General features: G+C 50.5%; 1 protein-coding gene across 7 annotated transcripts; it reads left to right on the top strand.

Moving 5' to 3' along the window:
- Positions 1-81: 81 nt before the first annotated feature.
- Positions 82-26001, top strand: Ttll3 (tubulin tyrosine ligase like 3). 7 transcript variants are annotated; one of them, XM_085840175.1, is made up of 14 exons: positions 82-1068; positions 3731-3822; positions 5288-5456; positions 5595-5692; positions 8544-8672; positions 9385-9499; positions 10267-10371; positions 11879-12074; positions 15968-16116; positions 17830-18073; positions 19794-20229; positions 24395-24665; positions 25251-25327; positions 25492-25880. In XM_085840175.1, exons 1-14 carry the CDS (start codon positions 1026-1028, stop codon positions 25630-25632), a joined length of 2265 nt encoding a protein of 754 aa, XP_085696301.1. In that variant the 5' UTR covers positions 82-1025; the 3' UTR covers positions 25633-25880. The 7 variants fall into 7 exon arrangements, with proteins under 7 accessions (XP_085696301.1, XP_085696300.1, XP_085696298.1 ...); XM_085840173.1 differs by lacking the exon at positions 82-1068 and adding an exon at positions 3041-3524; XM_085840174.1 differs by lacking the exon at positions 25251-25327 and having other exon boundaries at positions 25492-26001.
- The last annotated feature ends 129 nt before the right edge of the window (positions 26002-26130 follow it).

Here is a 26130-nt window from a genome sequence, read left to right as displayed (position 1 = left end):
TCTGAAGGCGGTTTCTGCCCGGACAGAGATGCGGGCCTTCCACAGCCTGCTTCCATTCTAGCTTGCGGGGGACCCCAGGAACCATGATCCTACTTTGTGGATAAGAAAACTGGTTCCACAGCCCCCAAATCACTTGCTCCAGATTTCCCATTCTGTGAGCAAGAAGGCTTCTGCCTGTGCTGGAACAGCAGTCATTTCCCACGCTACCTAACCTTGTTAGTCTGACTGGTGCCTCAGCTGGTGTTGGGGGGTAACTCGGTATTGAACATGCTGGGAACTTCTGTCAGATGGTGCTCACTCCTCAAGTAAGCAGTCCTTTCTCTCGCTGTGTCCTGATACCTGTGAACTCTGCCATTATCCCTGTCACACAGGGGCTAGGTGAAGTAGTTGATCTCTCTACCTTCTGTTTAACTTGTGTGTGCTGGCCATCTGTACTGACATCCAGTCCTACCTTGACAAAACTCAGTTCCAGGAAAAATGAGGTCTTTCTGCAGACAGGCCAACGAGAGTGGTGATCCTGGTTGGAAGAGGGGGGTGGGGCTTACAGGAGAGGTTGTCAGGGAAAGCTTAGAAAATATTTGGCCTTGAACCAGGTATGGTGGCTCACACTTGTAATTCTAGCTCTTGGAAATTGGAGACAGGAGGAGTTCTAGGCCGTGCTGGAAGTACACTGTCTCAAAGAGGGGTGTATGTGAGAGAGGAAGGGTGCTTTTTGGATAGGCAACAGAATATTTGCTGGGGTTTGGGGAGGTTTCCCTGTGTTGGGATTGAACCCAGGCTCTTGAGCATACTGTGCAAACCTACCACCAGGCTATATCACCGGCCCCCAGAAGGGTCTTTTGAAAAGATCAAGTAAAGGAAGGAGGGGTGGGGACTGCTTGACTGGTTACCATGCCTTTATGACACTACCTCTGTGACCTGCCTTATTGAATTAGTTTGGTCCTTTGCGGTACCTGGCTTTCTTTATTCTAGTTTTGTAGTTACAGTTAGAGGCACTCCTGGTGAAGGTGGGAGATCAGGAGGAAATGGCAGCTGGTCACTCAACCCTCAAAAGACATCCTTATTCTGGTGAGCCAGCTAAAATCCTCCTTTGTCATGGATTATCTCCCAAGGTCCAAAGTCCCTAAAACCAGGTTTGCACGCTGAGAACAGACCAGATTGCTGCCAACCAACCAATTCTGGGAAATTCCATTAACTAGCCAATATCTGTGGTTGGGTTTGGCTGGACAGGTCAGGGTAGGGGGACCACCTTCACCCCAAAGACACTGACAAGTAAGCAGTGTCCTTTCTCTGTCCTCAAGTAAGCAGTCCTTTCTCTCGCTGTGTCCTGATACCTGTGAACTCTGCCATTATCCCTGTCACACAGGGGCTAGGTGAAGTAGTTGATCTACCTTCTGGTTTTTTTTTTTTTTTTTTTTTTTGCTGACAGCTGGCTTCTTGGACTGCTTGAATAGACACTGGTAGAATTGACCTCTAAAACTCCATTTGAGCCGGGCGTGGTGGCGCACGCCTTTAATCCCAGCACTCGGGAGGCAGAGGCAGGTGGATTTCTGAGTTCGAGGCCAGCCTGGTCTACAAAGTGAGTTCCAGGACAGCCAGGGCTACACAGAGAAAACCCTGTCTCGAAAAACCAAAAAGAAAAAAAAAAAAAAAAACTCCATTTGATGCTTCTGAGCCCCCTAACCCCCAAAACACACAGCAAGCCCAAGTGGCTGGACATGTAGCTCAGTTGCTAGACTGCCATGAATTCTATCCCAACACAGGCATGGGCGCAGGCTAGTTGAAAGTCTGCCTCGGGTAAATGAGACCCTGTCTCAAAGGTGTTGGAATCAGAACTCTGTACTGGGCTTGGCTGTGTTGAGACAAGTTTTGTACTGACTTGGAGTCCTGACGTTTACATTTTCTGTGAGTGCCTTGGTCACGGTGCCTTGGTCACTTACAGACTTGGCCAGAGTGAAGCATAACTTCTGCGTCTTTCCATTTCTTCAGTTGGTAAAAGTGATTTATTTTTACTTTTTTCCAGTTAGTGGAAGAGGCGGAATGTGCTCTGACCCTTATCTTTGTCATTCCTATACACAACCTTGGCTTTATTATTTATCCCCAAAGACCTTACTGCCATCTGCAGCCAGGCCTGCAAGGCTGCTCCGCCACCCTTACCAGGTCCAAGCCTCACCAGCTGCCTTTAATTTCTCCAAGAAAGGTTCCCAGCCTCTACTTGGCATGGTGGCACACACCTTTAATCCCAGTAGAGGCAGGCAAATCTCTGAGTTCTAGGACAGCCTAGTCTACAGACTGAGTTCCTGGACAGAAGAGACTACAGAGAGATCTTGTTTTGAAAAACTAAAAAGAAAAAGAGCCTTCACCACTACGGGGCAGTTGCTGAGACTCTATAGACATTCACTGCTAGAATGTGCTTCCATCTCTTTCCTTGGTGGTTCCTATCGCCTTTGCATTTCTGCCTTCAGCTTAACTGAAGGCCTAACTACCTTACCTTCAGGAAGACCTTTCCCAGTTTCAGCTCACTGCTTTTCCCCTGCGCTTTTCTTTGCTTTGCTTGCTTGCTTTTTTTTTTTTTTTTTTTGCTTGCTTCCCCCCCCCACCCCCCCGAGACAGGGTTTCCCTGTATATAGCCTTGGCTGTCCTGGAACTCACTTTGTAGACCAGGCTGGCCTCAAACTCAGAAATCCACCTGCCTCTACCTCCCAAGTGCTGGGTAAAGGCGTGCGCCACCACCGCCCGGCTTTTTATTTCTTTTGCTGGCTTTCTCCACACTCTGTAAGCTCTGTGAGATCGGGGTCCACTTGACAGCCCTTACCCCGGAGCCTCAGTGTGTGAGCCAAAGCACAGATAAGGAGCTCTGATGGTTTGCCCGAGTGCTTGGTTCTTCCATCCTCAGTGCCTGGCACACCAAGAGTATGTAGCAAGTAAGGTCCAGAGCCAAGATCACTACGGAAAAAAACCTTATTCGACTTCCCTAAGGCCACCGCGCAGCTATCTAGGCCTCCACAGAGTCTGATTGTACCTGGGCAACGGTCTCCTAGGAGACGGGAAACAAGAGGGCGGGGCCCGAGAGGGCGCCAGGGCTGAGGCGCACTGTGGGGCACTGCGAGCTGGCTAAAAGCGCATGCAGGGTCTCAGCTCGGCGCTTCTCCTGAGCGCGGGGCAGCTGGGGCCCGGGGCCGCCTGGTACCGCCAGGAGGGCAGCTCCGAGTGTAGCTGGCTCCGGAGGTCGCAGCCACCTGAGCTCCGCACCAATTTCTCGTCCCGCTGGCCCTGGCCGCGCAACTCCGAGTCTCGGCGGTCTGAGAGGCTACAATGGCCTGGTCCCGCCTCCGCCAAACCCGAGGGGTCGAGCTGTGGCGACAGCCGTCGGGATTACAGCTCATTGCCTGCGCGCCACCTAAGCAGCGCTCGCGAGTCGTCCATGCCCGGTGCTCTGGGCACTGTGAACCCCGAAACCGTCCGCACCCTGGTCCCCCCGACCCCGGATGAGCCCCTTCCTGATGCCCTACCGCCGCCTGATGGTGAGGCGCAGAGCGGCCCACAACCCCTGACACCCTATCAGCTGCAGGCAGAGGCCGCGAGGGTGGAAGGGATGGGGAATCTGCAATGCATTGGAGGTTGGGCGTCTGGATATAGGGTGGGGATAAGGAAGGGCGGGCACCTGAAGTCAAAGAAGTCCCTGGGCCAAGCCTCTAGCTTTGTGTTCCTGCTCTGCATCTCTCTGCAGATTCCCTACTCCTCTGGCGAGGACTCGCCAAGGGACCTAACCACATGGGCCGACTCAGAAACGCCAAAATTCACGTAGAGAGAGCCATCAAGGTTGGAGGGGATGGAGTGGTGGTGGTGGTGGTGGTGGTGGTGGCGGCGGCGGCTACACTTACTAGTTTGTCATATCCTTAAAAAATAAATCCATAAAAGACAAACTCCCACACCCACACACCCCTCTGCATTTGTATGGTTCTGTAAGTGACCCCAACCTCCTTCTCCCTATCTCCCTCAGCCCCGGTCCCTGCCTTCTATCCCATTCCCACTGGGAAATTACTATCATCTTCTACCCTGGTGTCCAGCCAAGAAGTCCTTGAAACCATTAAACTGCTTTCTCCTATCGGAGCATTTATTACCTTGTGTTACAAATGGGCCCCACATCCCACCCCTGGCTGAATGGCTAGCTGGCTGGCTGGCTCCACACTGGTTTCCCTTGCTTGCTCCTTGGTCTCTGTCTCTGAAGATTTCCCAGATGTTCATGATTCCCTGGGTCCCTCTCTACAGGCCTCTCTCCTTGAGCTTGGAAGTCCAAGGTCACACCATGCCCTGTACCACCCTTTTCTTGCCTCCAACCCCCTCTGTTCTCCAACCCTGGAGATCCAGCCAGCCGTCTGTTGGATGTCTCCACCCAGACAGCATGCAACCAGAAATCCATTCTTCCAGTCTCTTCCATCCATCAGCAGACTTATCCAACATCCACATCTCCAAAATTAGTCTCAGGCCTAGCACCTCCTCCCCACTGTTCATGGTTCCCCCTTCATTCTGACTCCTGCAGTCCTTCAGACCATGGCAGCCTTCTGAGCCCCTGTGGCTGCCCGCCTCCTGCATGGATTCTCTGTGCAGTTGCGTGCAAACTTCCCAAGTCTCTACTTACTTCCTCCCTTATCCTGCTGTCTCTTTCCTCTTACATAAGATGTAAGGCCAAATGTTCGGTTCCCTGGGGCCCTCCACAGTCCAGTCACACTCCCTGTAATCTTGGGAGCTCTTATTTTCCAGACTTATTCTCCTTGGCCTCTCAGTTCCTTTTGACTTTCTGCTAGCCTTGGGACCTTGGCACATGCCACCTCACTCTGCCTGAACTGCCGTTTGCTCGGCTCTGCGTTCATGGCTCGCTCCCAGTTTGCCTTGACCATGTATTCCTCTGGAGGCTTGGAGTAGCAGTATTAGAATGTATGCTTAACATGTACAAAGCCCTGGACTCAGTCCCCAGCACCAAAACAGAAAGGAAGACATCTCTGCTCTGTCCCTTGACTAGGGTGTGATCTTGGAGAAAATGTTTAGCCTCTGTGTGCCCCCAGCATGTAATTAAAATGCAAACTGTTCCTAGTGGTGCATGTAACTGCTTCCCACGTAACAGGTGCTCAGGAACTATAAGCTATGTGTGTTTCTTTTTCTCTTTGTTTATAAGCTGCCTCCTACTGGGATACCAAAATTCCCTGAAGGCAGACATCCTGTCTGGTTCACCATTGCCTCCCAATATGTCTGATGCTGAAGCAAGTTACTGCCTCTCACCTTACAGCAGAAGAAGATCTTTATGATTCATGGCCGATACCCAGTGATCCGGTGTCTCTTGCGCCAGAGGGGCTGGGTAGAGAAGAAGATGGTGCATCCCCCAGGCACAGCCCTGCCAGCACCCCAGAAAGATCTCGATAGCTCCATGCTGGGTGATAGCGATGCCACGGAGGATGGTGAGTAGGTCCCTTCTTGTCCACGAGCTGTCCTTTCTTAGTCCCTCTCCTTTGCTTCCCACTGGTCCAGGGTTGAGACCTTAAAGGGCTGTGGGGCATAGACACAGTTCCTCCACCAGTCATCCTTCACATCCACAGAGGATGAGGAAGAGAATGAGATGTTTCGGGAGTCGCAGCTGTTGGACTTGGATGGTTTCCTGGAATTTGATGACCTAGATGGGATACATGCTTTGATGGTGAGGACTCTGGGGGTCAGTAAGTAGAAGACGGGGGTGGGGGGCTGGCGGGAAGCTTCTATTCAGAGAAAGAACATCTAGTTGGGTGCCCTTCCGTCTCTGGACCCCAGCTTCCAGTCTTGAGAAAACAGACTGCTTCTCTAATGGTTGGCTAGCTCTGGGGCTCAGATAGGATGAACTCATCCTTAAGGCGGCACTGACGGTGTTCCCCACCAAGCACAGACTACTCTGCTTATCTCTATCCTTTGCCCTTGGCAAATGAAGGCTGTGAGAAGTGGCTTTAAAAGCCACAGACAAGCAGAGGTGACATACATCCTTCAATAAAGGGCAGGCCTGAGTTCAAGCTCCAGAACCCATGTAACATGCCCGGTGTGGTGGTGTAGAGCTTGCAGTTTCAGTGCTGGGGAGGCAGACACTGGCAGACCCCTACAGCTCGCTGGCCAGCCCACAGAGTCCCCTGCATAAGCTCCAGCCCAGTGAGAGACCCTTTGCAAAAACAAGATGGGTCAAGAGTACTGGCTGTTCTTCCAGAGATTCGGTTCTCAGCACCCACATGATGGCTCACAACTGTCTATAACTCCAGCTCCAAGGAATCCGACACCCTCTCCTGGCCTTCCCTGGTACTGCGTGAATTTGATACACAGACATACTTGCAGGCAAGACGCATGCCTGAAATAAAAACAAATACCCTCTTAAAAACCAATCCAAACCAAAGAAAAAAGCCAAGATGGATGGGGAATCCAAGGTTGTATTCAGGCCTGCACATGCATACACACACACACACACACACACACACACACACACACACACACACACACTCATTCCTATTCCTATACATGGAAATAACCACATAACCACTTAAGAGATGCTGGTGAGCTAGAAGGTATGGATGGTGAAGAGAGGTCACTTGAGCTCTAAGCTTGACCCCACCCAGACTAAGTGAACTAAAGGAAATTGCTATTTCTAAGCTGGGCTGAGGTGGTGGTGGTGGTGGTGGTGGTGGTGGTGCACACCTTTAATCCCAGCACTTGGGAGGCAGAGGCAGTTAGATTTCTAAGTTTGAGGCCAGGCTGGCCTCTTTCTTGCTATTTCTTTTTTTTTTTTCTCTTAGCCACCCCCGCCCCCATTTCTCTCTGTGTGATATGTGTATATGTGAGTATGGGCCTGCCCATGCCGCAGCCACATGTGGAGGGCAGAGGATTGATTCTCGCCTTCCATCATGGCTGCCGGGCATGAGTCTAGGCATTAGGTCGTGGTCACAAGCACCATTATGTGCTGAGCTAGCGAGCTGGCTGCAGTTATTTCCTCTCTGTTTCTGTAATAAAATACCTTGACCAAAGAAACTTGGCATAGAAAGTTTAACTCCTAGTTCCAGGTTACAGGCAGCCATCGCAAGGTCCCAGGCAGGTGTTGGTGGTGTACATCTTTAATCACAGCACTTGAGAGGCAAAGTCCAGCCTGGTTCACAGAGTGAGTTCCAGGATGATCAGGACTACCTACACAGAGAAAGCTTGTCTAAAAAACAAATGAATAAATAATCTTTGTTAAAAAAAAAAAAAAAGGCATCAGGGCGGTGGTGGGGCACGCCTTTAATCCCAGCACTTGGGAGGCAGAGGCAGGCGGATTTCTGAGTTCGAGGCCAGCCTGGTCTACAGAGTGAGTTCCAGGACAGCCAGGGCTACACAGAGAAACCCTGTCTGGAAAAACAAACAAAAACAAACAAACAAACAAACAAACAAACAAACAGAAAAGTGCAGGGTCCCTCTGTACTTCGGAGTTCAGGCTGACCTTGAACTCGAGGTCGTCCTTCTTCAGCCTCCCGACTGCTCTAGTTACAGGCAAGCACCACCACACCCATTTTGAATCTTGTTCTAAGTGTCTTCTGAGTCAGATCCTTCATTCCTCTAAGGTGGGGTTAATACATCCCACAGGTGACAGCAGTGAAACCCAGGAGTGACAGACCCCACAAATACCCACAGACCTCAGCTCACCAAGACACAACACAAATTGCCAGCACACAGCCTTTCCCTGTCAATTTATCTATTGATCTATTTATTTATTTATTATTTAAAGACAGGGTTTCTCTGTGTAGCCCTGGTTGTCCTAGAACTCACTCTGTCAACCAGGCCAGCCTGGAACTCAGAGCCACATCTTCCTCTGCCTCCCAAGTGGCAGGATCATAGGTGTGTGCCATCACACCCCATATGACACAGCCTTTCTTGACACAAAGAGATGATGGCGCAGAGTGGTATACTGTAGTCTAGCACTTGGAAGGCTAAAGCGGGAAAATCATGAGTTAGAGGCTTCCATGGACTACATAGCAAGAGCCTGTCTCTAAAAATAAAGAACAGATCCTGGCTAATAATCAAACTGTGTCTGAGAATTGTAGGAAGGATGGAAAGGTTGGGTCTGTGGAGAACCTTTGTCCATACTGTGTGCTCATTGGTCAGAGTCACTGTCCTTCCATTGGGAAAAATCACTGATGGTCTCAGAACAAGGCATTGTGGTGTGCAGCTTACTCACTGCCTTGGGATCCCAAGCCAAGTGGAGGCTGGAAAGATGGGCTGCAATCATTTCCTTTCTGTTTCTGTAATAAAATACCCTGACCAAAGAAACTTGGCATAGAAAGTTTAACTCCTAGTTCCAGGTTACAGCCAGCCATCGCAAGGTCCCAGCGTTCATCTGCTCACCCCACATATGCTCTGGAGCACATGACTTCTCATGACGTATTCAGGGATGGCATTGTCCAGAGGACACCGTGGACACCTCCTCTCCTTTCTGTGCAGCAGGGCAGGGAGAAGCTTCCCCCTCCCCTAGCCTCCCTGTCTCCATCTCCTCCCCTTCTCTCCAGTCCCGCATGGTTCGAAATGAGACCCCCTACCTCATCTGGACCACTCGGCGGGACGTGCTGGATTGTCGCTTCCTTTCCAAGGATCAGATGATAAACCATTATGCCCGTGCAGGCTCCTTCACAACAAAGGTAGGCATCCCAGGGAGTCCAGGGGAAGCCCCAGCTCCTGCTGGACTTGTCAGTCAGAGAAGACTCTTGAGAGAGAACGCAGATGTTCTTAGGTTCATGTCTAGTTCTCAAACTCCATCTGACACATGTTGCCATGACTGTGTGCCCATTTCCCATGGAATCTGTCAGGAACAAAGGGGCCCTGGCTTTCTGGACAGAGCACGTCTGTCTGCTGGCTTTATTGAGTCTTCCCGGGGTTTCTTAGTTAGCAGTTCCACCTCTCCAAGCCTCCACTTCCTCATGTGAGAGTTCCAGCACAGCCTGATGTCTAAGGTTGTGCTAAGGAGGAAAGCAATCATCAGCATCTCCTGTGTCAACAGTTCTCAACCTTGGAGTAGCATCCTGTGCCTTAGGTCTTCACATTCCGACTCATAACAGTAGCAAAATTACAGTTATGAAGTGGCAATGAAAATGATTTTTATGTTAGGGGTCCACCACGACATCAACTGTATATAAAAGGTTGACGTGTTAGGAAGGTTGAGAGCCACTGAACTATAAAGGCTTCCTGGGTAGCCTGGATGGGAAAGGGTGGGTAGAGGGACCAGGGGCCATCCCAGCTGGGCAAACCTGGCAATGGAAACCAAGTCAGGCCTAGCAAGTGGGTTCTTCCATTTTCCTGAGTGTCTGGACACTCTGTGGGTCTCCCCTGGTGCTTCAGCAGCTGTCTCCATAGGTGGGCCTTTGTCTCAACCTCCGGAATCTGCCGTGGTTTGATGAGGCCGATGCTGACTCTTTCTTCCCGCGATGCTACCGATTGGGGGCAGAGGATGACAAGAAAGCCTTCATAGGTAAGGGGACTCCAATCCCAGGCCTGGCTCCCTCATGTTCCACAGGGGAAAAGAGCAAGCCTCCCCTTGTGCCCTCTGCAACCCCAGCCCTTTCCTCCTACCAATGGGTCTTCCATTCATAAGCCAACCTTGGCATTCAGAGAAGCCTAGGGAGCCAGGCTTGTACCCTGTAGCAGGTTCTAGAGGTGGGTGGGTTGGTTCTGTCTGGAGTCTAGATAAGTTGCTGGCTGGACCAGGTTCTACAAAAGGCAATGGGTCTCTAAGGCAAAGTAAGTTCCTGCTTCAACATGGGTTCTGAGTTCAGAATTTGGATCCAGATCAGATGACAGCTTTTAAATTATGTCCCAAACCTGAGATGGAATTTAGGCCATGGTCTGATTCTCAGGTTATAATAAGTATCAGAAATGGACAAAGAGGGCCATGTGTGGTAGTGACACCTGTAATCCCCACAGGGGGGAAAAGCAGAGGCCACAAATCAGCTTTGAGATCAGCTTAGTGAGTTCCAAAGCAGCTTGAAACTGCAAGACCCTGTCAAATTAAATCAAATTTAAAAAGAAAAAAAGAAATGAAACTGGTCCAGGCCACTGCTAAAGACAGGCTGGTCACATTGTGGGTCTGATGGTTAATAGACAGGATAGGAGTCAGATGCTAGAGTGAGACGGGTAGATGAGGTTCTGGATCCAAATGGGGCAAGCCATGGTGAGGTTCCAGAACCAGGAGAGGCCTGGAGCCTGGGGGCTGAGCAGGGTATCCCTGCCTGGGAGCAGAGGACTTCTGGCTGACAGCTGCCCGCAACGTCCTCAAGCTGGTGGTGAAGTTGGAAGAGAAGTCACAGTCCATCTCCATCCAGGCAAGAGAGGAAGAGGCCCCAGGTGAGTGATCTGGTTCCCTCCATTCCCACAGGTATGTGCCCAGCCATCCTCTCAATCCCTCATCTACATGTTTATGGCCAGACTGCAGCCTTTGCCTTCAGCCTTTCTGCCCCTCTTCTCATCTGTGAACATCATTCACCCTGTTCACCCAGCCCCCTGTGTACTCAGCCACCGTCAGTTCATTCTCTTAGTATGGGTCAGGCTAACCCCTGCCTGCCCTTCAGTTGCCTACCATATTATATCTGTCTGTCCACTCCCACCTTCTTCCTGCCCTCACTCAGGTCCATCTAACCCGTCTTCCTGTCTGCTTGTCCATCCTCTGTCTACCACCTATCATCCTGAAACTACCCTTGAACTTACCCCACAGCTGTCATTTGTTAATGGCTCAGCCCTTTAATAGGTCTGATTGAGCACTTTAGAGAGGCAGGCTGAGACCTCACGGCCCCATCCCTGCCTGTGAGAATCATTTCATGATCTCTGGGGAGGACGCACAGGAACACAGCAATGTACAGATGTCCCCCAAGAACCCCTGTGCCTGTACAGAGGGGACACCTGGGAGGGGAGGGGGCATAGGAATCCTCTACATGCTGGTCCAACCTGTATGTTTCCCCTCCCCCTCTGGAGTAGTGGGGCTCCATGGCCAAGGGACTCTGGGAAGGAATGGGCAGCTTTACTGGAAGGAAAAAAGTCCTTGACCCACATGCACTTGATTGCTGTCATTTGACCCAGGTAGATTAGGTACCAAAGACTGATATGTGCCAGCACCTGGGCCACAGGGGACCCTCTGGGGCCAGAGACCATGCACTTGAACTTCTGTGTGCTGAGCTCACAGTATGGGTCAGGCTATAGTTGGGCAGTTGAGGGCTTGGTCACATGTCAGTTTTTAAATAGGCAAAAAGGCAGAGCCAAGGTCATGAGCTGGCACTGGGTCCTCTGAGCTAGGGTTGGTGCATCTTTTCCAGCTGCATGATCCGTTGCACATGTACATGAGCACTTTGGGGCTTGTGGGCTGTAGATATCCGCTAGGATTCTGAGAGAGGGGATGGATTTCAGGTACCCAGCGGGGTGTAGGTCGCTATGTCAGATCTGGCTTCACGTGTACCTGGATTCACCTAGGTCAAGGCTTACACGCACACTGTAGGGCCAAGATGTGTCAGGGAGCCCAGGGATATAGAGCCACAGTGGGCGCCAGGGTAGGTGACTCTCAAACCCTTGGCGCCGTTCGCACCATCGCCTCCGCAGAGTGTGAGATGGCGCCGTTTGCACCGACGCCTCAGCGGTGTGCGAGGTACAGGCACAGTGGAGGGCGAGGATGAGATGGTAGGGTTGCAGGGGAATTTAGATCAGGTTCAGGTGACTGTGGGGCATGTCCCAGGGTGGCTGGGGATCGAGTTCCCTCTGGGCCTCAGGTAAGTGATAGGCTTCAGGTCAGCAAAGGGCAATGAATGGCGTGTGTCACATTTCCTGCTTTGAAATGGGTTGCTTACTGGTCCTTCTATCCCTACAGAAGATACACAGCCCAAGAAACAGGAAAAGAAGCCAGTGACCGTGTCCTCAGACTTTGTCGATGAGGCTCTGAGTGCATGCCAGGAGCACCTTAGCAGCATAGCCCACAAAGACATTGACAAGGACCCCAACTCCCCGCTCTACCTCAGCCCCGATGATTGGTCCCAGTTCCTTCAGCGCTACTACCAAATAGTTCAGTAAGTTTCCTACAGGGCAGGGCTCTGCAGCATGGGCCAGGGTTACAGTCAGACCTTTGGAGGAAGATCTAATGTAGCCCAAGCCCTCCCACCCCGCCCCCTTTTCTATCCTGGATGATTCTACTCAAGACCCTCAGAGGCTCTCACTGACTCTATCAGAGAGAACAGTCCACTTCCACCTCAGCGTAGGCGCAAGCTTGGGTTGTCAGTAGATCTAAATTCCAGTTCTTTTCTTTACATCCCCCGAGCTCCATGACTCCAGAAACATCCCTGAACTTCCCAGACAGACTTTTTCTTTTCTTTTCTTTTTTTTTTTTAAAGATTCATTTATTTATTTATGTAAGTACACTGTAGCTGTCTTCAGACACTCCAGAAGAGGGCATCAGATTTCGTTACGAATGGTTGTGAACCACCATGTGGTTACTGGGATTTGAACTCGGGACCTTTGGAAGAGCAGTCGGCACTCTTAACCACTGAGCCATCTCACCAACCCCCCAGACAGACTTTTTCAATAGCTTGTATTGTGAGGTCATCTGAGGCTTGTGCTGTCCACTCAGAATAGGAACCGTAGACATTTAGACATTTAGATTTGATCCTGAGACCATTTACCACTGCCTGACACAGGATGCTAATTCCCATAGGAAGGAAGTACACATCACAAGACGTGGGGGCGGGGGGGGGGGGGAGGATTGTGCTCAATCACATTTGGAAGACATTGGATTAAACTCGAATTTAACAAGTTTCCTTGATGCAGGATTCAGAATCTTTCAGTGTGAATGAGAGGGCTGGGGAGAACAAGGGTGACGTTTTGGAGCTCGCTTTGGGCAAAGGCGCTTTGAGTAGCAGAAGGCAGGAGGCGGGGGCAGGATCTGGCAGCCAGAGAATGTGGCAAGCACTTGGTGTGCCTATCAGTGTGCCAGGCTCCAGAACCAATGCTCTAGGAGGGTCACGGCCCTCGGGTGGGAGGCCTGCAGCCAGCCAGGTGGAAGCACTAAGGGTCTCAAGTCGGGCGGTGTTAACGGAGTGAAACACGTTGAAGGGTCTTTGGATAAATGATGGACTCAGGAGACCCACAGCTGCAGCAAACAACTAGGATCTTTTTAAATAGCAGAAGATGACAGGGTTACCTAGGTTACCTTAGGTTACCTAGGTTACCTTAAACTTTCCCCTTAGTGCCAGGAGGCATAAAGCCACTTATCATTTTCACAGTGATGGGGTAGAAGTCAGGGCCCCAGGTTTAGGCAAGTGCTTTACTAAGTGAGCTCTACCCCAGTCCCAAGGTAAGCTTTCTTTTCTTTTAATTGGTGTGCATGAGAGTGAAGGTGTGCTATGGGGATCAGAGGCCGACCTTGTGAGGTTGTTTCTCTCCTGTGTTAACACGAGTGAACTCAGGTTGTCGGGCCTCTCTCTCTCTCTCTCTCTCTCTCTCTCTCTCTCTCTCGTATAGAAGAGAGTTTATTCAGGGCATGGGGAGGGGAGTTAAGAGGGTAGAAGAGGCAGAGAAAGGCAGAGAGAGGAAGAGAGTAGAGAAGTAGAAGCCGGCTATGAACACGAGGAGGGAGAGGGGAAGGGAATGGGAAGGGAGGGGGGAAGGGAAGAGTCCAAGAGGGCAAGAGAGAAGCAAGAGGGAAGTAAGAGAACAAGAGCTATTTTTTGAGAACAGGTCTCACCCTGTAGCTCTGCCTGTTCTGGAACTCGCTCTGTAGACCACGCTGGCTATGAACTCTGCTTCCCAAGTGCTGGGATTAAAGGCATGTGCTACTACTGCTTGGCTGGGCTCGGCTTTCTTAAACTAAGAGTTATCAAGGATCATTTTTATTTCCAGTGTAGAGGCTCTTGAGAATCTCCCAAAAGTCAGAATCACATAAAACCCTCAGAAAGCAAATCAGAGCAAACAGGGTGGCTGGCATTCAGGCGACTGAGGCAGGGAGATCACTGCAAGTTCAAGACCAGCTTGGGCTAATAGCAAGCTCTTATCTCACACAAACCCTTCCCCCAAAAGTTCCCACAGGTGTACTCAGGCAAGTGACTCCTTTAGCAACACATTAGGACTTTCTCATCCATTTTTTAAAAAGGTTTATTTATTTATCTTATGTATATGAGTGCACCATTGCTCTCTTCAGAGACACCAGAGAGGAGGGCATCAGATCCCATCACAGTTGGTTGTGAGCCACCATGTGGTTGCTAGGATTTGAACTCAGGACCTCTGGAAGAACAATCAGTGCTCTTAACCACTGAGTCATCTCTCCAGCTCTCTCTGCTGTTTTGAAACAAGCCCATGTGAAGCTTGGCAGTTTAGTCCCAGCACTCAGAAGGCAGAGGCAGGCGGATCTCTGAATTTGAGGCCACCCTGGTCTACAGAGTGTGTTTGGGGACAACCAGAGCTACACAGAGAAACCCTGTCTGGAAAAACTAAAACCAACCAAAAGTACAAACCCCACTGAACTGGAGGGAGGAACTGTTTTTTTCTGGCACTTGGGAGCACGAACTGTTTTTTCAGAGACCTGCATTTGTTTCCCAGCCCCCACGCAGGCAGCTCACAGTCATGTGTAACTCCAGTTCCAAGAGGCCTACTGCCTCTGGAGTCTGCAGGCGTGCACACACACACACAAACACACACAATTTAAAGTAATAAAAATAAAAAACAAGACCATTCCTTACCAACCTTTTATGAAGGTAACTTTCATCAAAAATGGTTTTGTTCCCCCTAAATATAAAATCACACTGAATGGAGATTTTCAAATTCCCTGGACTCTTGTCACTCCTAAGTGACACTTTCCCAGAGCCTCTGTGCAGGTTTACTGTAGGAAGGCTCATCAGGAGCTAGGGACTGTCCCCCAGGGCTCTCTGAGCCTCTTTGTCTGTAGGGAGTGTCCCCTGGAGCCCTCTGCACCCCTTTGTCTGTAGGGATGCCCCCCAGAGCCCTCTGAGCCCCTTTATCTGGTCACTTTGTTCTTGATGTTTCTTATAAAAAGAAAGCTAGGGTGGAGGTCAAGGTGGGAAAGTGAGGTTAGCACCCAGGGGAGGCAGCCATCTGGGACAGTGTATGGATTATAGCTGAGGACACTCTCCATCCTGTAGGGAACAGGGCCCCCCCTTTCCTGTGAACCCCTGTATGTCAAATTCTTCCCAGCTTACACAGCCAAACCATTCAGTCGACAGACTTGGTGAGCACCTGCTGAGTGGCAAGGTGGTGTGGGAGAGGGAGATACAGCAGAGGGCAAACCCCACAGAAGCTGGCCCTGCTGGCTCAGTTTGCAGTCCAGAGGACATGTGTGCTCAGCCTAGCTGGCCTTGGTCTCAAGCCCTGGCTCCACACAGTAGAAAGGCCAGTAGGCAAGGGCAGGCAGTAACTGGACAAATGGATGTGTGGTGTGGGAGGGTGTGTGGTGGGAGAGAAATCCTGGTGAGGCCTGAGCAGACTTAGGCTAAGAAGGGACTGACCTTCGGCCAGCCTTAAGTCCAGATTAGGAGGGCTGGCCTCTGAAAGCACCTTAGGGTGAAGCAGTCAGGCATTTGCACCCTGGCTGAGTCATTCCACCTGATGTGTAGCCTTGGGAAGGTCCCTTAATGCCCACAGCTTCAGTTGGCATTTCCCCAAGAAAGGCTAGTTAATAATTCCCTAGAAGGCTACTGAGAGGATGAACCAGAACAGTGAGAAGTCTTCCCCTGGGTGCTGGGCTCAGTGAGTGCTGCCCGTCCTCTTTAGGAATGAAGGAGGCATGGAGAATTGGGGCTGGGTGTGGTCTGGATAGGTTAGGTGTCTCAGGGGCAGGCATGAGCAAGGCAGGTTAGAGCACAACTGGAGTCGGGTGGGACTGTGTCTCCTAGTTTCCTATCCTCTCATCTGGCCCCAGGCCCCACCCTCCCCAAGTTCCACTGTCTCCACACAGTGAAGGGGCAGAGCTCAGATACCTGGAGGTCCAAGTCCAGCGCTGTGAAGACATCCTACAGCAGCTTCAGAACGTGGTACCCCAGTTAGACATGGAGGGGGATCGGAACATCTGGATTGTGAAGCCCGGAGCCAAGTCCCGAGGCCGAGGTGGGGGAACAACCTCTTCTTCCAGTCTCAGTACCTTTATCTACCACTAGAAGCCAAGGAGGCTAATCTGTCCCACTACGGGTTTGAATCTCAGCTCTATTAATAGTATGCTTGTGTGACCTTGAACAGTCAGTTTGCCTCTCTGAATCTCAGTTATCTCAGTTGTGAAATGGGGATGGCACCCGGGCGTTCCTGTCAGCTAAAGTCTAAAAGCGGCTCAGGCCTACTGTTCAGCACAGTGCTGGATCAGGTGGCCACCCCACCAACATGACTGCTCTGCCTCTCACTTCCGGTGATGTTCCGATGTTCTCTGGTCCTTGCCTTTATTCAATCACATCAGTGCATCCACTGCATGCACAGGGGAGGCCAGCATCAGCCCCACCTTTTTAAAGACTGAAGAGGGCCTCCCGAGAAATAGACAGGAAACTTGTAATGATATTCTCCATTGAAAACTCTGCATGTGAGTGAACTGTCTTAAAGCGAGCAAACACGGTGTAGCTCCACTTCCAGGAGATCCACAAAACAGACATATGGAAAACACTCCTACACATGAGACAGAAACCTAAGGAAAAGGGAAAGTGGATCTGTGCCCCGGCACTTGATTATAATCCCAAGAGGAGGCAAAAGCATCATTCAAGGCTAGCCTTGGCTACACAATAAGCATAAGGCCAGCCTGGACTACATAAGACCCTGCCACAAAATAAGTAAAAGGAGTGGGGAAGCAAGCTGGGTGTGGTGGCACAAGCCTTTAATCCCAGCACTGGGGAGGCAGAGGCAGAGAGGCAAGGAGGGAGAGGAGGAGAGAGGGAGGGAGGCAGGGCCAGCCTGATTTATATACTGAGTTCTAAGATAGCCAGAGCTACATAGTGAGACCTTGTCTCAGGAAGAAGTAGAGAGAAGGGAAATGAGGAAAGCATAAAGAAGGAAAGAGGACACATGTGCCCTTGGCTGTGTGAAAGCTGTATCCAGAGTTGATTGCACAGGTAACCAGTAACAGGTGAGGTGACACCTGCCGAGCTCGGTAGGAGCCCACGAGAGCAAACACAGACAGGTGTGGAACCCAGAAAGCTCCAGAGGGTCTGCCACGGCAGCCAGCTCCACCCTGGGTGCCTTCCTGTTCCCTGGTCTCCTAATTACCACAGGAAAGGAATGGACGACCCAGTCAGCACTATCTAGATGTTTCTACATTGTGTGTGCGCAAGAATGTCAGAGGACAACTTATACTGTGCGGGTTCTAGGAACTGAAGTCAGGTGATCAGTCTTGGTGACAAGTGCCTTCACTCACTGAGCCATCTTGCTCTTTATTTTTTAATTCTATGTGTATGTGCTTTGCCTGCTTGTATTTATGTGCACGGTGTGTGTGCTCGCTGCCCGTGGAGACCAGGAGAGGGCACCAGAGCCCCCAGAATTGGAGTTATGCCACATGAATGCTGGGTTCCTATGCAAGAACAGCACGCGCTCTTAATGCCATCTCTCCAGCCCCCAACCCCCAGTTACATTTTTACCTGTAGATAGCAAAACAGAGTTTATTAAACGATTAATTAGAAAATTATTTAAATTCTTTGCTTTGCTAGAGGGAAGATGGTTCTGACTTGGGGCAGGGGAAGCCTTAAGGTTCAGCTGGATTCTGTGTGGATGAGGGACACCCGTGGTCCTTTGGCACTTCTGACCACAGCCTGAGCTCTTGGTCCCTGACTGCCTGGTTCCCCCCAGGGATTATGTGCATGAACCGCCTGGATGAGATGCTGAAGCTGGTGGACTGCAATCCCATGCTCATGAAGGATGGCAAGTGGATCGTGCAGAAGTACATTGAGCGGCCCCTGCTTATCTTCGGCACCAAGTTTGACCTGAGACAGTGGTTCCTGGTGACTGACTGGAACCCACTCACCGTGTGGTTCTACCGAGACAGCTACATTCGCTTCTCCACACAGCCCTTCTCCCTGAAGAACCTGGACAAGTGAGTCCACCCTCCACCTCCCCTGACGATCCAGTTGAGTGTGGAGGTCAGCAGATGAACAGAACAGTGAACTCTTAGATCCAGGCTAGATTTCAGACCACAGACTCTGCAGGCAATGAACAGGCTTTACACACACACACACACACACACACACACACACACACATCACACCATCACACCATCCTTCCACCCTGTAGGAGCTTGTAGGGTGCCCTTGGGATATAGGAATAAACAAAACAAGATCCCAGATCTCAAGGGCTTACATCTTAGCAATGCGTCTGAGTAACTAACAGGCTAGAGGGGTCGTTCCCGACCTTCCTCATGCTTCCACTGTTTAATATAGTTCCTCACGTTGTGGTGACCCCTAACTATAATTTCTTTTTTTTTTTTCTTTTTTTGTTTTTTTTTTTTTTTGTTGTTGTTGTTGTTTTGTTTTTTTGTTTTTTTTTTGAGACAGGGTTTCTCTGTATAGCCTTGGCTGTCCTGGCACTCACTTTGTAGACCAGGCTGGCCTCGAACTCAGAAATCGGCCTGCCTCTGCCTCCCGAGTGCTGGGATTAAAGGCGTGCACCACCACACCGGCTATAATTTCTTTTTTGTTGCTACTAATTTTGCTACTGTTACGAATTATAATATAAATATCTGTGTTTTCTGATGGTCTTAGGTGACCCCTGTGAAAAGGTGTCACAACCCAGAGGTTGAGAACCACTGGGGTAGAAGGTGATCCATGTTACAAAGAAAATAGAGCTCTAGGTTAAAGGCAGACTAAGATGGACTTGAGAGAGGAAAGGCAGCTTGTGGTTTGTTTGTGGGATAAGAAGAAATCTGGGTTCAAATTTCATCCTTGCAGCATCAGGCTGAGTGCCTCTGGAGAAGTGAAAAACTACTTAAGCCTCTGTTTCTAGCAGGGCACAGTGGTCCAGGTCTGTGATCCCAGCCCTTGGGAAGCTGAGTCAGGAGGATCTTGAGTTTAAGGACAGACTGGGCTATATAGTGAGAACCCACTCTCAAGATGAAACAAGCCAGGTACATACACTGTAATCCCAGAACTTGGGAGACCAAGACAGCCAAAATCAAGCCAGGTACATTAGTGGCTACCTGTGATGCTAGCACTTGGAGGTGGAGGCAGGGTAGACTGTCATCCTCAGCTACCTGGTGAATTCGAATCTGGCCTGGGCTATGTGAAACCATCTCAAAGAAGAGGGCCAGCCTGTTTCCACATCTGGAGACCAGAACAGCAGTACAACGTAGCTGTTTATAATTAAGCGCTTCACATGCCATTAGTGTTTTTGCTTGGTCGTATCACAGTCATCTCTAAAACACAATGAAGTGCTGGATTATGGTCATTTTAGAGACGTGAGGTAGAACAGGTTAAATGGTTTGCCTGGGATCTCCCAGCTAGTCACTGGTGAAGCTGGGGTTTGACCACCCTTTCATGATTCAGGGTCATTCTCTCCTGATCTTATTGCCTGCCACACACAGAGAGAGAACTGGGAGCAGGCTCAAAGCACAAGGCCCGTCTGCAACACCTGAGTGTTCTGAGATGACTAGTCCTGGCCTTAGGCAAATGCGGTGGGAGTTGGGCAGGACACACTATTGATCTTACAGCAGAGGTCCCGATCAGTTAAGCTCACTAAAATGGCCAACCCAGGACTTTGTCTGAAGCCCTGAAGTTGGTGCAGGGCTCCAGGCCTGAGTCAGACTCTCTGTCCTGTTCTAGCTCTGTGCACCTGTGTAACAACTCCATCCAGCGACACTTGGAGGCTTCCTGTCACCGGCACCCGATGCTGCCCCCAGATAACATGTGGTCCAGCCAGAGGTTTCAGGCCCACTTGCAGGAGGTAGATGCCCCAAAGGCCTGGTCCAGCGTCATCGTGCCAGGCATGAAGGCTGCTGTGATCCACGCCCTGCAGACCTCCCAAGACAACGTGCAGTGCCGGAAGGCCAGCTTTGAGCTCTATGGGGCAGACTTTGTGTTTGGGGAAGACTTCCAGCCCTGGTTGATTGAAATCAATGCCAGCCCCACCATGGCACCTTCCACGGCTGTCACCGCCCGCCTCTGTGCCGGTGTGCAGGCAGATACCCTGCGTGTGGTCATCGACCGGCGCCTGGACCGCAGCTGTGATACGGGAGCCTTTGAGCTCATCTATAAGCAGGTAAGATGCTCCAGCACTTCCCACAAGCAGCCTCATGGTCCTGGGATCTGGTGTGAGACATAGCTCAAGACCCGGGTTCCTGTCCTGACCCCCACAGGCGTCTTAAAACAGACACTTCCCTCTGGTCTGACTCATCTGTGAACTGGAGGTTACAGTCGGCTGAGGGTCATTAGTGCTGAGTTCATATTCATAGATATTTTCAGAGGCTCTGGGACCTCCTCAGCCTCTGATTGCAATTCCAAGCCTCTAGGTAGCCTCATTTCCTGTATAGTAAGACTGCAACTGGCTCCTCCTTAGTGTGCTGTGAGAACAGAGTGGTTTGATCTGCCTTGGGGCTTTGCTAGGGAACCTAGACAGAAGACACGAAGGACAGCTTTAACTCCTACTGTGCCTGCCCAGTAAGGCTGAAGGGAACCCCATCAACTGCAAGGCCTGTCAAGAGTCCGTTACTCGTGTCTGTTGTTATTGTTAGAATAATTATTATAGTAGTCCTCTTTTTCCAAAAACAGATTTGATCTTGCTTATTTATAATAAGTATAGGATTTTTTTTTTTTTTTTTTTTTTTTTGGTTTTTCAAGACAGGGTTTCTCTGTGTAGCCCTGGCTGTCCTGGAACTCACGCTGTAGACCAGGCTGGCCTCGAACTCAGAAATCTGCCTGCCTCTGCCTCCCAAGTGCTGGGATTAAAGGCGTGCGCCACCACGCCCGGCTCAGGATTTTTTTTTTTTTAGATTTATTTATTTTATTTTATTATATGTGAGTACACTGTAGCTGTCTTCAGACACTCCAGAAGAAGGAGTCAGATCTTGTTACGGATGGTTGTGAGCTACCATGTGGTTGCTGGGATTTGAACTCAGGACCTTCGGAAGAGCAGTCGGTGCTCTCAACCCCTGAGCCATCTCACCAGCCCCCGATTTTTTTTTTAATCAGCCAAAAACATTGTTTTGTTGGTTTTTGGGTTGTTTGTTTGTTTGTTTGTTTTTTGAGACAGGGACTTACTCTGGATAGCCTAGGCTGGCCAGGAACTTACACTGTTGCCCAGGCTAACCTAAAACTCATGGCATTTTCTCCTGCTTCAAGCTTCCCAAGTACTAAGATTATAGGTAAGAGTCATGACACCCAGCTTGGAAATAAACTATCTAACCAAGCCCCATCCTCCCCAGTGCTGCAGTCTCCCAGCAGTTTATCAGAGTTCTAAATCCACCAATGAGGAGTCAGTCAATAGGCCAAAGCCCTCTGGGGGCTCTAGAGACACCTCCTGGGCATGCTTTGTAAATACCCCAGGCTTTCCCGTCCTAGACGATGATGCAGATTAGCCATCACAGCTAGACTTGTAGGACTCCGCCTTCTCCCTCCTAGTATTCAGGAGGCAGCAAAAGGGGTCATTTTGAGTTCAAGGGAAGTTTGGGTTACACAGTGAATTCCAGGCTAGCCTGGGCTTTCGAGTGAGACCCTATTTCAAAACAACAATCATACAAATGCAACTTTAAAAGAACCTTTTTAAGAGTTTCTGAACTCTGAGAGCAATTTTTAAGTAGGAGTCTTCCAGCTAGGATGCATGAAGGCCTAGGTCTGCTACAGGAAAGCAGGGTCCTGACCACATGACTGAGTCCAAACCCGTGGACTGCTCTGCGGACCCCTTGGAGAGTCAAATGACCTTTTTACAAGTGCCACCTAAGACCATCCTGTATATCAGATATTTACATTATGTCTTAGTCTGGGTTTCTATTCCTGCACAAACATGATGACCAAGAAGCAAGTTGGGGAGGAAAGGGTTTATTCAGCTTACACTTCCACATTGCTGTTCATCACCAAAGGACGTCAGGACTGGAACTCAAGCAGGTCAGGAAGCAGGAGCTGATGCAGAGGCCATGGAGGGATGTTCTTTACTGGCTTGCCTGCCCTGGCTTGCTCAGCCTGCTCTCTTATAAAATCAAGACTACCAGCCCAGGGATGGTCCCACCCACAAGGGGCCTTTCCCCCTTGACCACTAATTGAGAAAATGCCTTACAGTTGGATCTCATGGAGGCATTTCCTCGACTGAAGCTCCTTTCTCTGTGATAACTCCAGCTGTGTCAAGTTGACATAAAACTAGCCAGTACACATTACAATTCAAACTGGAGAAAAATTACAATTATGGAGTAGCAATGAAAATAATTTTGTGGTTGGGGGAGGGGTCATCACAATATGAGGATCTGTATTCAAGCGTTAGAAAGGCTGAGAACCACAGTCTTAGAATAACGTGCTGACAAGAGGGTGTAGTTTCTGTTAAGGACATTATCTCTAGGTGTTAGGGATGGAATTCAGGGTCCTGTATGCTAGGCATGTTGTAGTTTTTGGGTAATAGCTCCACTTTTAAAAACCATAAAGGAGAAAATATAAGCAGGTGTACATATACACCTGTAATACACAAGTTCACAGCCAGGCTGGCTTACATAGCCAATGTCAGTTCAGCTGGGACTTTATAGTGAGACCCCGTAACAAACAAACAGCGCCATTGTGGAAGAGGGCAGAGGAAAGGGAAAGATGCAGTCCTTGCCATTCAAAATTGATCGGAATTCTCACAAGGCATCAAACACATACCTGAAACCCCAGCACTTAGGAGTCTGCAGCAGGAGGATCAGGAGTTTAAGGTCATCCTTGGCTATATAGTGAGCTTGAGGCCAACCTGAGCTACATGAACCCTTGTTTCAGAATAAACAAAAACCTGCATGGCTGGATGCCTGGGAAGATTGAGCCCAGCCTTTTTCCGATGTCCTTTATCCACAGACATCTTTTATTACTGATCGTTTTCTGAGGCCAGTATGCACCTAGGGTGGGCACACTAGTAGCTTTGTCTCTCTGATCGCCTTTGATCTAGGACAGCTACACTGTTTCCTCCTTGGCATCCTACCTTTGGAGGCCAGGCTGGCCAGCCAGTAGCTCTGTCCCACATTCTGTCTTATCTGATTGTCTCCTTGTGCTGTTCAGCTCAGTCTGTTTTCTGACTCTCCTATAAAGTAGAAAATAGGTTAACAACTTGATGAGGTTCAGGGTAGACATTTTTGGCAAACCCCCAAGACCCCCTTCTCCCACTTAAGTGATGGTGATGCTAGACACCTCATTGGACTGTCACAAGGCACAACTGGCAGACTTTCTCCTAATTCCTGATGTCAAATTTGACCTTGGGCTAAGGTGGCTGTCATCCTTTTATTATTATTATTATTATTGTATTACTTAGTGTGCTTGAGTTTGTATATGTGTGTGTTTGCACATGCCACAACACACAAGTGGAGGTCTGGAGGTCAGAGGACAACCTGTGAGAGTCGGTTCTCCCTCTCCTTCTACTTCATGGGTCTTGGGGATTGAATCCAGCAAGTACCTTTATCTACCTCAACACTGTCCCCTGCCCCCAAATTACTAATTACTTTGTCTATCGGTCCATTTTCTGATGCTAACAACATATGCCAGGGACCAGTGGTTGCAACCCCTTTGGGAGTCAAATGATCCTTTTACAGGGGTCTCCTAAGACCAACCTGAATGTCAGATAGTTATGGTTCATAACTAGCAAAATTACCATTATAAAATAGCAATGACATAAATTGATGGTTGGGTGTCACCACGCCACCAGGAACTGTGTTAAAGGGTCACAGTATTAGGAAGGTTGAGAAACACTGCCATAGACAGGGTAAGTTATAAAGAAAGTAAGTTGGGTTAGAGAGATGGCTCAGCAGTTTTAACTGCTCTTAAAGAGGACCCAAGTTCAGGTCTCAGCACCCATGCCTGGCGGTTCACTATGTATGGCCTATAACTTTCCCTATCCTTAGAAAGCTACTCTGACCTTAGAGGCCTCACTAAGGACAGCGAGGTTCTATGCCTCCCTCTTCTTGGTATTCACAATGGAAATTTCATCTCCACATAGGAAGTCATGGCTCAGCTCTGTCCATCTCTGGCTGCCCACAGCATGAAACCACTCGCAGTCTAACACAGGGCAGAGGCTGCCTTGCTTGTCTGCATGGCTGTGCTGGCTCCCTAGGGCTCTGTGACCGTAGGTCCTCTAAATCTCTGCAAGATAGGAGGAGATTCCTGCTTCTCTGATGCGCCCCTTAGCCAGACACCCCAGAAACTGGTTCCATCTATCTGTGCCTTGGGCCCTGATTTCCAGCCTTGTTCTCTCCTGTCCACAGCCTGCTGTGGAGGTGCCCCAGTACGTGGGTATCCGGCTCCTAGTGGAGGGCTCTACCATCAAGAAGCCCGTGCCCGTGGGTCATCGGCGGACAGGGGTCCGCTCATCACTCCCTCATCTGCTGACCCAGCAAGGCTCTGGGGAAAGCAAGGACTCAGGCTCCCCTACCCACAGGTCAGCTTCTAGGAAAAATGCTAGGGCCGAGAGCCTGGAGCACACCGAGAAGCCGGAACCTGCGGCCGTCGCCTCTGTCTCCGGAAAGGGGAAGAAAGGCAAGGCAAAAAGTGCCACGGCCCCTGTCTGCCTCACCCTCCAGAAGTGGGAGCCCCCAAACATCAGGGTGGGCCACAGTTTCAATAGGTCACAGCCTGAGGCCTGACCTAATACCACATTCCCCGAATACCCGCGTCCTCCCAAGGCCATTGCTACCTGCTCTCCAAGCCCCTCCCACAAGGCCATTGCTACCTGCTCTCCAAGCCCCTCCCACAAGGCCATTGCTACCTGCTCTCCAAGCCCCTCCCACAAGGCCTTTGCTACCTGCTCTCCAAGCTCCTCCCAAGTGTCTGGACTTACCCTCTTGTCAGAAGACCGTGAGTGATAGCAAGCATCAGTCTGCTCACCAAGTGTTTTTAAATATACAACCAAATGAGTATTCCAAAGTAGTCACCCTGCCAGGCAGTTAGACCACAAGATGCCAGGGCTTGGTCCTGGAGTGCGCGTCCCGGGAGTCCAGACCTCTGCTGCTGCCTTAGCCAGCTTTACCCTCACTCTTCTCTGGAGAAAGGCACTGCCACCATGCCCTTCCTGCGCCCCCTTAGCCCTCACAACACCCTAGTGCTATTGTCCCCATTTTCCAGCCGAGGTAGCAGGAAGTTTAAGGACGTTGCCCGAGGTTGCACAGCTCAGAAGGGGCAGAGCTGGGATGCAGACCCAGGTCTGTTGGACCCCCAACCCTGTGTTCTTCCCACTGCCTCTGGAGGAGCTGGGAGGGGCTCTGTCTGCCCACACCTCCCACTCCCCCACCTCTGCACATACCCCGTGGGACAGCTGGTCAGGCTGGGGCCCAACCTGGCCCTCAACGCTTCTCTTCTCCCACAGCCCCTTTCCACTTCCCTAGCCTCCATGCCAAGGCCTGGCTGCCTTCTCCCCGTGTGCACCGACCCCAGGGCCGGGTCCTCAGACTCCAACATGACCAGCTGGTGGGCTCTAAGGCTCTGTCAACCACAGGCAAGGCCTTGATGACTCTTCCTACCGCCAAGGTTCTGATGTCTTTCCCACCTCACCCTGATCTCAAGCTGGCACCCAGCATGCTGAAGCCAGGAAAGGTGGGCTTCGAGCTGTGCTGCACAACCTGGCGGGTAGTGCTGAGTGGTGGGATCGGGGAAGAAGGGCACAGGCAGAGGGCAGCACCCAGACCAAGCAGCGCACCAGGGAAGGGCTTATCTTCCACAGAATCCTGTTCCAAGACAGAGACCTGATCATCTCTCTCTTCCTCCCCTCCTTTACGCCGAGGCTGCTATTCCCCAGCACCTTCGAGGCCCCCACTTTGGAAGTGCCTCGTGGCCTCTGCCCTTTGAAGCTGGACTTCTTCCTAGCACCCACAGGAAAGTCAAGGGCAAAGGCAAGTTCAAGGCCAGACTCGGCAGCACACCCAGGGCTGAGGCATACCCCAAGAAGAGGCTGAGTCTCCCCAATCCCTTCACTCTTACTTTGGCGTCCCAAAACCTGAGGCGCATA

The sequence above is a fragment of the Mus caroli genome, unplaced genomic scaffold (genome assembly GCF_978045245.1).
Source record: "Mus caroli unplaced genomic scaffold, Mus_caroli_1 scaffold_7, whole genome shotgun sequence".
Lineage (NCBI taxonomy): Eukaryota > Metazoa > Chordata > Mammalia > Rodentia > Muridae > Mus > Mus caroli.
The sequence above is the reverse complement of the archived record's forward strand: the minus strand, read 5'-3'. Positions and strand labels throughout refer to the sequence as shown.

Bases quoted from the DNA above. Each gene is read 5' to 3' on its own strand.
- Ttll3 (XM_021164451.3), top strand. From the start codon at position 3,125: ATGCAGGGTCTCAGCTCGGCGCTTCTCCTGAGCGCGGGGCAGCTGGGG. The intron at 18,074-19,793 runs GTGAGTCCACCC...GTCCTGTTCTAG, and splicing joins TCCCTGAAGAACCTGGACAA to CTCTGTGCACCTGTGTAACA. The intron at 24,666-25,491 runs GCAAGGCAAAAA...CTTCTCCCACAG, and splicing joins CTCCGGAAAGGGGAAGAAAG to CCCCTTTCCACTTCCCTAGC.